The sequence below is a fragment of the Somniosus microcephalus genome, chromosome 10, assembly GCF_052327205.1.
Source record: "Somniosus microcephalus isolate GS21.2 chromosome 10, FLI_Smic_1.0, whole genome shotgun sequence".
In the NCBI taxonomy this organism is placed as follows: Eukaryota; Metazoa; Chordata; class Chondrichthyes; order Squaliformes; family Somniosidae; genus Somniosus; species Somniosus microcephalus.
Genome location: NC_140996.1, coordinates 231,712,669 through 231,724,937, shown reverse-complemented (window position 1 = coordinate 231,724,937; position 12,269 = coordinate 231,712,669). Strand labels below are relative to the sequence as shown.

Here is a 12,269-nt window from a genome sequence, read left to right as displayed (position 1 = left end):
CATCCTCCGTTGATCTGTTTGCACGATAGGCAAACTGGTGTTTGTGGTACGTCAAATTTCGCCATTACGATAAATGTTATTAATATTAGAAATTTGGGTCGGGGGCTTCCCGCGGGTGCAAGCCTCTGACCTGCACTTACCGAGCGCGCCGGCCGTTGAGCTGTGGGCCCACGTGGAATTCCGATCCTGGGCCTCCTCCAACTGCCGGCGCGCAGTGCTCGCGTATCCCAGGGGCGCAGTCAGTTCGCAGCGTCCCCTGGGATCACGTGGGCCATGGGGAGCCAATCGGAGCAGGGAATCTCCATTCATAGATTTGACAGGAAGAGCTGTCAAATCTATGAATAGAGATTGGCCCCAAAACATAAAGTAAAACTTCAAATAATTTTTTTTTTGAATCACATTTTTAAAATAACTATAAATTACATAATTAACTATTTTAAACAAAAATTTAAATTTTTGTAAAAATGAATTCATGTTTTTAACGGGGATAAAAATAAACTTACGTTTCTTTAAAGTATTTTAAAATGATAAACCTGTGGAAAAAATGCGACTGCTTTTTTAACGCGCAGCTGCTGGAGACTTACCCGCACGGAGAAACCTGTAAAAAAAAAAGCAGAAGTTCCAGGCGTACGCGCTGCCTCTCTGGCGCACGCATTTGACCTGTGAACCCCTTCCTTCAAGGGAACGGAAGTTCCGGTTTCCTGCGCATGCTCAGTGCATGCACGCACCCTGCACTTTCGTTGGCCCTACCCGTGAGTACCCAGCGCGTACTCACCCGTGGGGACCCAAATTTCTGGCCCAATAGATTTTTAAAATAATTAAAAAACATTTTTTTATAAGTTTGTTTATGATATTTCAGCTTCGACCTTAACCCCATGATGCATGTCCCAATCTTTTTTTTTAATTAATTCCTGGGATGTGGGCATTGCTGGCAAGGCCAGCATTTATTGCCCATCCCTAGTTGCCCTGGAGAAGTTGGTGGTGAGCCGCCTTCTTGAACCGCTGCAGTCCGTGTGGTGAAGGTGCTCCCACAGTGCTGCTAGGGAGGGAGTTCCAGGATTTTGACCCAGCGACGATGAAGGATCAGCCGATATATTTCCAAGTCTGGATGGTGTGTGACTTGGAGGGGATCTTGGAGGTGGTGGTGTTCCCATGCGTCTGCTGCCCTTGTCCTTCTAGGTGGAAGAGGTCGCGGGTTTGGGAGGTGCTGCCGAAGAAGTCTTGGCGAGTTGCTGCAGTGCATCTTGTAGATGGTACACACTGCAGCAACGGTGCGCCGGTGGTGGAGGGAGTGGATGTTTATTCTGCTCTCTGTAAAAAATTTTAAAAGTGAATCGATAATCAGTCTTTTTTATTTCCAGCTGTGCTATCTTTTTTTTATTTGTTCGTGGGATGTGGGCGTCGCTGGCAAGGCCGGCATTTATTGCCCATCCTTAATCATAGAAATTGCCCTCGAGTAGGTGGTGGTGAGCCGCCTTACTGAACCACTGCAGTCCGTGTGGTGAAGGTGCTCCCACCGTGCTGTTGTACTTCTTTGTAGCGGTTGTGTAAAACTGAGTGTCTCGCTGGGCCATTTCAGAGGGCAGTTTAAGAGTCAGCCACATTGCTGTGGGTCTGGAGCCACATATAGGCCAGACCGGGTAGGGACAGCAGATTTCCTTCTCTAAAGGACATTAGTGAACCAGATGGGTTTTTACGACAAGTTTCATGGTCACCATTACTGACACTAGCTTTTTATTCCAGATTTATTTAATTAACTGAATTTAAATTCCCCAGCTGCCGTGGTGGGATTTGAACTCATGTTTCCGGATCATTACAATAGCAAAATACTGCGGATGCTGGAAATCCGAAATAACAACAGAAAACGCTGGAACAACTCAGCAGGCCAGGCAGCATCCGTGGAGAGAGAAGCAGAGTTAACGTTTCGGGTCTGGGACCCTTTGTCTTCGACCTGAAACGTTAACTCTGTTTCTCTCTCCACAGATGCTGCCTGGCCTGCTGAGCATTTCCCAGCATTTTCTGTTGTTATCTCTGGATTATTAGTCCAGTAACATAACCACTGTGCTACCGCACCTGGTAGCAAAGCCATGTGCATGCAGTCGATGGCGCCCTGCTCTCTAATATGATTGGCTGTTTGGACAGCTTGACGAGGTCACTGCTGCTCTACGCTGGGGATTCCCTGCAGACAGCGCGAGAATCAATTTAAGGTCGAGAAGGTTGAAGTTTTCGCCGCAGAGATGGCCAAATCTTTGTGGGCAGCTTTCTCAGAGGTCAGTGGCGACTGCTGACTGCAAATCCCGGGGCCAAAACAACACAAGACAATGCTGGAACGTACTCGATGGGTCAGGGCAGTGTCTGTGGAGAGAGAAACAGCTAATTTAAAGGGCCAGAAATTCGGGTCCCCACGGGGGAGTACGCGCTGGGTACTCACCCGTAGGCCCAATGAAAGTGCCGGTTTCGTGCATGCTCTGGAAACCGGAACTTCCGTTCCCTTGAAGGAAGGGGTTCGGAGGTCAAACGCGTGCGCCAGAGAGGCAGCGCGTACGCCTGGAACTCCTGTTTTTTTTGCAGGTTTCTCTGGGAGGGTAAGTCTCCAGGAGCTACGCTTTTAAAAAGCAGTCGCAAGGCCTGCTTTTAACAAGGTAAGTGGTGAATTAAGTAAAATTAAAACATTTTTTCCACAGGTTTATTATTTTTAAATACTTTAAAGAAAGGTAAGTTTATTTTTAGCTCTGTTAGAAACTTTAATTAATTTTTTCAAAAATTTAAATTATTGTTTAAAATAGTTATTTTATGTAATTTATAGTTATTTTAAAAATGTGATTTATTTTAAAATTTATTTGAAGTTTTAGTTATGTTTTGGGGCTTAATTGTATTCATAGATTTGACAGCTCTTCCTGTCAAATCTATGAATACAGATTCCCTGCTACCATTGGCTCTCCATGGCCCACGTGATCCCAGGGGACGCTTTGAACTAACTGCACCCCTGGGATACGCAAGCAATGCGCGCCGGCAGCTGGAGGAGGCCCAGGATCGGAATCCCACGCGGGCCCACAGCTCAACGGCCGGCGCGTTAGGTGCAGGTCGGAGGCTTGCACCCGCGGGAAGCCCCCGACCTGAATTCCTGGGCCATTAAACGTTTCAGGAGTTGTCTGAACAAAGGTCATCGACCTGAAAGGTGGCCTAACTTTGCCTCAAAGGTTGTGTCCCTCAGTCCGCGCTGAGGGAGCTGGTCTCGGCCTGGGGTGTTTACATAAGAACATAAGAAATAGGAGCAGGAGTTGGCCACTTGGCCCCTCGAGCCTGCTCCGCCATTCAATAAGATCATGGCTGATCTTGGGCTCAAAGCCACTTCCCTGCCCGCTCCCCATAACCCTTCACTCCCTTATCTTGCAAAAGTCTGTCTATCTCCACCTTAAATGTATTTAATGACCCAGCCTCCACGGCTCTCTGGGGCAGAGGATTCCACAGATTTACGACCCTCTGAGAAGAAATTCCTCCTCATCTCAGTTCTAAAAGGGCGACCCTTTATTCTGAAACTGTGCCCCCGAGTTCTCAATTTCCCCACGAGGGGAAACATCCTCTCTGCATCTACCCTGTCGAGCCCCCTCAGTATCTTATATGTTTCAATAAGATCACCTCTCATTCTTCTAAATTCCAATGAGTATAGGCCCAACCTGCTCAACCTTTCTTCATAAGACAACCCCTTCATCTCAGGAATCAACCTAGTGAACCTTCTCTGAACCGCCTCCAATGAAAGTATATCCTTCCTTAAATAAGGAGACCAAAACTGTACACAGTACTCCAGGTGTGGTCTCACCAATACCCTTCAACTTGCCTCATTGCTAAGGGTAAGGTGGTTTGTTATCCAGTGACTCCTACTGTAAGTAGGGGTTCCCAACTCCTCCAGGATTGCCCTGGAGTCTCCAACAACAACAGCTTGCAACGTAGAAACATAGAAGATAGGAGCAGGAGTAGGCCATTCAGCCCCTCGAGCCTGCTCCGCCATTCAATGAGATCATGGCTGATCATCCAAACTCAATACTCTACCCTGTCCCTGCCTTCTCCCCATATCCCTTCATCCCTTTAGCCTTAAGAAATATATCTAACTCCTTCTTGAATATATTTAATGAATTGGCCTCAACTGCCTTCTGTGGTAGAGAATTCCACAGGTTCACCACTCTCTGGGTGAAGAAATTCCTCCTCATCTCTGTCCTAAATGGCTTACCCCTTATCTTTAGACTGTGACCCCTGGTTCTGGACTCCCCCGCCATCGGGAACATCCTTCCTGCATCTAGTCTGTCTAGTCCTGTTAGAATTTTATAAGTTTCAATGAGATCCCCTCTCATTCTTCTAAACTCCAGCGAATACAAGCCCAATCGGCCCAATCTCTCCTCATACGTCATTCCTGCCATCCCAGGTATCAGTCTGGTGAATCTTCGCTGCACTCCCTCCATGGCAAGAACATCCTTCCTCAGATAAGACGACCAAAACTGCACACAATACTCAAGGTGTGGTCTGACCAAGGCCCTGTACAACTGCAGCAAGACATCCTTGCTCCTGTACGCGAATCCTCTCGCTATGAAGGCCAACATACCATTTGCCTTCTCAACCGCCTGCTACGCCTGCATGCTTACCTTCAGCGACTGGTGCACAAGGACAACCAGGTCTCGTTACACTTCCCCTTTTCCCAATCTATTGCCATTCAGATAATAATCTGCCTTCCTGTTTTTACCACCAAAGTGGATAACCTCGCATTTATCCACATTATACTGCATCTGCCATGCATTTGCCCAATCACCCAACCTATCCAAATCATACTGGAGTTTCTCTGCATCCTCCTCACAGCACACACGCCCACCCAGCTTTGTGTCATCTGCAAACTTGGAGATATTACATCTAGTTCCCTCATCTAGATCATTAATATATATAGGAAACTTTGGTTTATCCGGAGGTTGTATGTCCGGAAACCTCGATCTACCGGCAGAAATCAGGAGCCATCTTGTTAGGTTTTTTTTCTTCTCGTGGCTTTTTTTTCAACAGTCGGGCTCTGCAAAGTCTCTCTGAAGCTGTTGCTAAGCTACAGAGACGCTTCTAAGGTAACAGTGTTTGTTGTCAGATACGGAGATGAAAACCTCCATATGCTTCAACATTAACGCTGGTATGTCTGGCAGTTTTGATAGATCGGCAACAGCTCGGTCCCGTCGGTGCCGGATATCACAAAGTTTCCTGTATTGTGAATAACTGGGGTCCTAGCACCGATCCCTGCGGTACCCCACTAGTCACTGCCTGCCACTCGGAAAAAGACCCATTTATTCCAACTCTTTGCTTCTTGTCTGCCAACCAGTTTTCTATCCAAGTCAGTACCTTACCCCCAATCCCATGTGCTTTAACTTTGCACACTAATCTCTTATGCGAGACCTTATCGAAAGCCTTCTGAAAGTCCAAATACACCACATCCACTGGTTCTCCCTTATCTATTCTACCAGTTACATCCTCAAAAAATTCCAGTAGATTAATCAAGCATGATTTACCTTTTGTAAATCCATGTTGACTTTGTCCGATCCTGTCACTGTTTTCCAAGTGCTCTGCTATTACATCTTTTATAATGGACTCTAGCATTTTCCCCACTACCGATGTCAGGCTTACCGGTCTGTAATTCCCTGTTTCCTCTCTACCACCTTTTTTAAATAGTGGGGTAACATTAGCTACCCTCCAATCCATGGGAACTGTTCCCAGCAATGCATCTACTATTTCTAGGGCCACTTCCTTAAGTACCCTAGGATGTAGATTATCAGGCCCTGGGGATTTATCGGCCTTCAATCATAGACATAGACATAGAAGATAGGAGCAGTAGTAGGCCATTCGGCCCCTCGAGCCTGCTAGTCCATTTAATGAGATCATGGCTGATCATCCAAATTCAGTACCCTGTCCCTGCTTTCTCCCCATATCCCTTGATCCCTTTAGCCTTAAGAAATATCAGGCCCTGGGGATTTATCGGCCTTCAATCCCGTCAATTTCCCTAACACCATTTCCCTACAAATACTGATTTCATTCAGTTCCTCCCTCTCATCAGACCCTATGTTCCCTGCCATCTCTGGGAGGTTATTTGTGTCCTCCTTTGTGAAGACAGAACCAAAGTATGTATTTAATTGGTCTGCCATTTCTTTGTTCCTCATTATAAATTCCCCTGATTCTGACTGCAAGGAACCTACGCTTGACTTCACCAATCTTTTTCTCTTCACATATCTACAGAAGCTTTTACAGTCAGTTTTTATGTTCCATGCAAGCTTACTCTCATACTCTATTTCCCCCCCTTAATTAATCCCTTTGTCCTCCTTTGCTGAATCCTAAACTGTATGTATACATCGCCTTTAACGTAGTAAACCGTCCCAAGGCTCTTCACAGGAGCGATTATCAAACAAAATTTGACACCGAGCCACATAAGGAGATATTAGGACAGGTGAGCAAAAGCTTGGTCAAAAAAGTCGGTTTTGAGGAGCGTCTTAAGAACATAAGAATTAGGAGCAGGAATCGGCCATTCGGCCTCTCGAGCCTGCTCCGCCATTCAATAAGATCGCGGCTGATCATCGACCTCAACTCCACTTTCCCGCCCGATCTCCATATCCCTCGATTCCCCCAGAGTCCAAAAAAATCTATCGATCTCAGCCTTGAATATACTCAATGATTCAGCCTCCACAGCCCTCTGGGGTAGAGAATTCCTAAGATTCACAACCCTCTGAGTGAAGAAATTCCTCATCTCAGTCCTAAATGGCCGACCCCTTATCCTGAGACTGTGACCCCTGGTTCTAGACTCTCCAGCCAGGGGAAACAGCCTCTCAGCATCTACCCTGTCAATCCCCCTCAGAATCTTGTATGTAAAGGAGGAGAGAGAGGCGGAGAGGTTTAGGGAGGGATTTCCAGAGCTTAGGGCCCAGGCAGCTGAAGGCACGGCCGCCAATGGTGGAGCGATTAAAATCAGGGATGCTCAAGAGGCCAGAATTGGAGGAGCGCAGAGATCTCGGATGGTTGTGGGGCTGGAGGAGGTTACAAAGCTAGGGAGGGGGGCGAGGTCATGGAGGGATTTGAAAACAAGGATGAGAATGTTAATATCTAGGAATTGAAGATTCATCTCCAGGACACTACTGGGAGCAAAACATACCCAGGAGAAAAATCCTAGGGCTGTTAAATAAATTGTGTGTTTTTTTCATTTTCTTTGAACGCTTCTATATATTTGTTATAAAATTATCGGAGATGGGGAACAAAGACTGTTTTGACTGACCGTCAAGCATCATCCAATCGGGTAATGAGGAGTCTGTCTGCTTTCCGATTGGCCGCGGGGAAGGCGGGGACCGGCGGGGACGGGTGTGTCGGGTGACCAATGGAGGGAGGGTGGGGTCGTTTGAGGCAGGAGGTCATGTGATGAAACCTCCTGGAATACGTCCAATCAGAGTTGGCCATCCCTCTAAATGGGACGGTCGAGGACAGGACAGGATCAGGCGCGGGTCACTTGAAGTGCAGCCTGCCCCAGTCGAACAGTGGCCACAGCATCAAGATAGGGGGGAGGGTGGAAAGTAAATTCCTCCAACTCTAAGTTCGGGGCAGGGGGGGCTGGATATTTAAGCAGATTGTGAGGAGGTTCTGCCTCATTGTTGACCCGCCCCACGCGCTGAGCTGCAGGCCAGTGACCTCCTGCTGACCTTCCGTGGCTGTGCACAGGCGATAGTTGGGACCTGGGCCGTGTCTGTACTTGGACCGCAGCGCGGGATGTGAAGGTCCATCACAAGCAAACGGCCGAAGCCACCACACTCTCCCTCTCCAGGGGGTCAATGTCTGATTGGAATTCTATGCCTCAGGAGTGAATGGGAAGGGGCTGGGTCCATTGGGATTGTGTACAGGGGGAGTGAATGGGAAGGGGCTGGGTCCATTGGGATTGTGTACAGGGGGAGTGAATGGGAAGGGGCTGGGTCCATTGGGATTGTGTACAGGGGGAGTGAATGGGAAGGGTCGGGTCCATTGGGATTGTGTACGGGGGAGTAAAGGGGTCGGGTCCATTGGGATTGTGTACAGGGGGAGTGAATGGGAAGGGGCTGGGTCCATTGGGATTGTGTACAGGGGGAGTGAATGGGAAGGGGCTGGGTCCATTGGGATTGCGTGCAGGGGGAGTGAATGGGAAGGGGCTGGGTCCATTGGGACTGTGTACAGGGGGAGTGAATGGGAAGGGGCTGGGTCCATTGGGATTGTGTACAGTGGGAGTGAATGGGAAGGGGCTGGGTCCATTGGGACTGTGTACAGGGGGAGTGAATGGGAAGGGGCTGGGTCCATTGGGATTGTGTACAGGGGGAGTGAATGGGAAGGGGCTGGGTCCATTGGGATTGTGTACAGGGGGAGTGAATGGGAAGGGGCTGGGTCCATTGGGACTGTGTACAGGGGGAGTGAATGGGAAGGGGCTGGGTCCATTGGGATTGTGTACAGGGGGAGTGAATGGGAAGGGGCTGGGTCCATTGGGATTGTGTACAGTGGGAGTGAATGGGAAGGGGCTGGGTCCATTGGGACTGTGTACAGGGGGAGTGAATGGGAAGGGGCTGGGTCCATTGGGATTGTGTACAGTGGGAGTGAATGGGAAGGGGCTGGGTCCTTTTGGAATATCTGTTGAATTGATGCAGTGCAGTGGGAAACGTTGAGCGGTCCAGTTTGACCCCGCGTTCCAACTTCAAACACAAACCGTTTCATTGGGACAGCAGGGTGCCTGACAGGTTCCACGACAGCAGGGACCTGTCCGAATAGGACGGGCTCACGGTGCACTTTGAGAACCGTTTAATGAGGCGAGCGGGGTTGGGGGGAGAGTCTGGTGTCTTGCCTCCACACGATGGTACTAATGCTCTTTTGTTTTTGCCTTGTCAGGGAGATCGAGATTTTTGCGTTGTTCGTGTCGTGTATGTGCCATGACCTGGACCACCGAGGGACCAACAACTCCTTTCAAGTGGCATCAGTAAGTGCTGGGGGTTCGGGACATGGTGGCTATCAATGGCAGAACTCATCTCAGCCTGTGTCCTCCCTGACCCTCCCCCTCTCAGGGTGGGTCAGCGAGAACAATTTGCACTTGAATAGCAATTCGGCATGACCTCAAGTGATGGATGGCCCATGGATTGCATCCAAGTGCTCGCAGCCCGCCCCCCCCCCCTGCCGTAGGCAAATGAGTCAGCCATTTTTATGCATAGCAAGGTCCCACAAACAGCAAATGAGACGAATGGCTGGCCAGTTTGGTTTTTTGGTGGCGGTTTAGATTCTCACACGTGCTGTTGGATCTTTGGTGCCCTTCGAGGGTGAGAGATTGAGGAGGGGGGGGGGGCTCCTTTTATCGTCCCATCCGAAGGCTGGCTCCTCCGGCGCTCCCGAGCTTCTGCGCCAAAGTGTCATCCAGGAGGACGTGCTCGAGTCCTGGAGTGGGGCTCGAACCCACGGCCTTGTGATTCAGAGGCGCAAGCGCTACCCGCCGAGCCGAGCCGAGCCTCGCGCCTGATTAGGGCGAGGCACCCTGGGACCGCCTCGGCATTTCTCTCGATCTCTGCTCATCATCGTTTCTACGTCTCCATCAAATATCTAAACAACTTACCTTCTTCGCCAGACCAAGCTTTGCTTAGACTTGCATTGCATTCATTCCCAGTCAGCGGCCAAAGAGAAAGAAAAGAAAGACTTGCATTTCTATAGCGCCTTTCACCACCTCAGCACGTCTCAAAGTGCTTTACAGCCAATGAAGTACTTTTTGAAGTGTAGTCACTGTTGTAATGTGGGAAACGCGGCAGTCAATTTGCGCACAGCAAGCTCCCACAAACAGCAATGTGATAATGACCAGATGATCTGGTTTTAGTGATGTTGGTTGAGGGATAAATATTGGCCCCAGGACATCGGGGAGAACTCACCCTGCTCTTCTTTGAAATAGTGGCCGTGGGATCTTTTACGTCCCGCCTGAGAGGGCAGACGGGGCCTCGGTTTAACGTCTCATCAAAAAGACGGCACCTCTGACAGTGCGGCACTCACTCAGCACTGCACTGGGAGAGTCGGTCTAGAGTTTTGTGCTCAAATCTCTGGAGCGGGACTTGGACCCACGACCTTCTGACTCAGAGGTGAGAGAGTGCACCCCACTGAGCCACATTTGACATCTAGCGCCAATCCATAATAACCTGCATTTATACTGCACCTTTAATGGCCAAAACACCCCAAAGTGATTCGCAGAGGAGCGCATGGATACCAGGATGTTATGGGACATGTAGAAGCCCTTTGTTTAAGTGGCAGCCCTTTTGACTCATGAGTCAGCTGGTTGTGGGCACAAGGACCACTCCAGGGGCTTGAGCACGTAATCTAGGCTCGTGCCAGTGCCAACACCAGCAGTGGAGTTGAGGTCGTGATCTTATTGAATGGCGGAGCAGGCTCGAGGGGCCATGCGGCCATGCTCCTGCTCCTAATTCGTAGGTTCTTGTGACTGTCCCCCTGTCTATAATTCGACAAGAGGCCTCTCCTCTAATGATGTGAATCTGTCTCCTCTTGTACCTACAGAAGTCTGTGCTGGCTGCGCTGTACAGCTCCGAAGGATCAGTGATGGAGGTACTGGAAAACATTTCGTCCCTCTATCCCGAGTCACATTAACTGGGACTTGCCAGCTGTTGATAAGTCCATGGTGAGATTGATGCAGGATGGGAACAGAGCGAAGTGGGTAGCATTAAGGTTGCAGCAAATTCAATGAAGTCCTATCCCGGCTCCTCGATTAGCTCACTTGGGGAGGGACTCACTATCTGAGGTGATCTAGCCCAGTGCCACTCCAACCCCACCGTCCCTCCGAGCCCAGTATCTCCAGTAGCCCAGTGTCTCCTGTAGCCCAGTGTCACCTGTAGCCCAGTGTCTCCTGTAGCTCAGTATCTCCTGTAGCCCAGTGTCGCCTGTAGCCCAGTGTCTCCTGTAGCTCAGTATCTCCTGTAGCCCAGTGTCTCCCTGTAGCCCAGTGTCTTCCTGTAGCCGTGTCTCCCTGTAGCTCAGTGTCGCCTGTAGCCCAGTGTCGCCTGTAGCCCAGTGTCTCCTGTAGCCCCGTGTCGCCTGTAGCCCCGTGTCGCCTGTAGCCCCGTGTCGCCTGTAGCCCTGTGTCGCCTGTAGCCCCGTGTCTCCCGTAGCTCCGTGTCGCCTGTAGCCCCGTGTCGCCTGTAGCCCAGTATCGCCTGTAGCCCAGTGTCACCTGTAGCCCCGGGTCTCCTGTAGCCCAGTGTCGCCTGTAGCCCAGTGTCTCCTGTAACCCAGTGTCTCCTGTAGCCCAGTATCGCCTGTAGCCCAATATCGCCTGTAGCCCAGTGTCGCCTGTAACCCAGTGTTGCTTGTAGCCCAGTGTCTCCTGAAGCCCAGTGTCACCTGTAGCCCAGTGTCTCCTGTAGCCCAGTGTCGCCTGTAGCCCAGTGCCTCCTGTAGCCCAGTATCGCCTGTAGCCCAGTGTCGCTTGTAGCCCAGTGTTGCCTATAGCCCAGTGCCTCCTGTAGCCCAGTGTCGCCTGTAGCCCAGTGTCGCCTGTAGCCCAGTGTCGCCTATAGCCCAGTGCCTCCTGTAGCCCAGTGTCGCCTGTAGCCCAGTATTGCCTGTAACCCAGTGTCTCCTGTAGCCCAGTGTCGCCTGTAGCCCAGTGTCTCCTGTAACCCAGTGTCGCCTGTAGCCCAGTGTCACCTGTAGCCCAGTGTCGCCTATAGCCCAGTGTCGCCTGTGGCCCAGTGTCGCCTGTAGCCCAGTGTCACCTGTAGCCCAGTGTCGCCTATAGCCCAGTGCCTCCTGTAGCCCAGTGTTGCCTGTAGCCCAGTGTCGCCTGTAGCCCAGTGTCACCTGTAGCCCAGTGTCGCCTATAGCCCAGTGCCTCCTGTAGTCCAATGTCGCCTGTAGCCCAGTGTCACCTGTAGCCCAGTGTCGCCTATAGCCCAGTGCCTCCTCTAGCCCAGTGTCTCCTGTAGCCCAGTGTCTCCTGTAGCCCAGTGTCGCCTATAGCCCAGTGCCTCCTGTAGCCCAGTGTCGCCTATAGCTCAGTGTCACCTGTAGCCCAGTGTCTCCTGTAGCCCAATTTTGCCTGTAGCCCAGTGTCTCCTGTAACCCAGTGTAGCCTGTAGCCCAGTGTCACCTGTAGCCCAGTATCGCCTGTAGCCCAGTGTCTCCTGTAGCGCAGTGTTGCCTGTAGCTCAGTGTCACCTGTAGCTCAGTGTCGCCTATAGCCGAGCATCGCCTGTAGCCCAGTGTCTCCTGTA

General features: G+C 50.5%; 1 protein-coding gene across 1 annotated transcript in view; it reads left to right on the top strand.

Moving 5' to 3' along the window:
* Positions 1-12,269, top strand: part of pde2a (phosphodiesterase 2A) — a 429,910-nt gene that overhangs the window by 390,216 nt on the left and 27,425 nt on the right. Inside the window, exons 23-24 of the mRNA XM_085999752.1 lie at positions 8,905-8,992; positions 10,558-10,605. Of these exons, the coding sequence (XP_085855878.1) occupies positions 8,905-8,992; positions 10,558-10,605 (136 nt within the window). The remainder of the gene's footprint in view (positions 1-8,904; positions 8,993-10,557; positions 10,606-12,269) is intronic.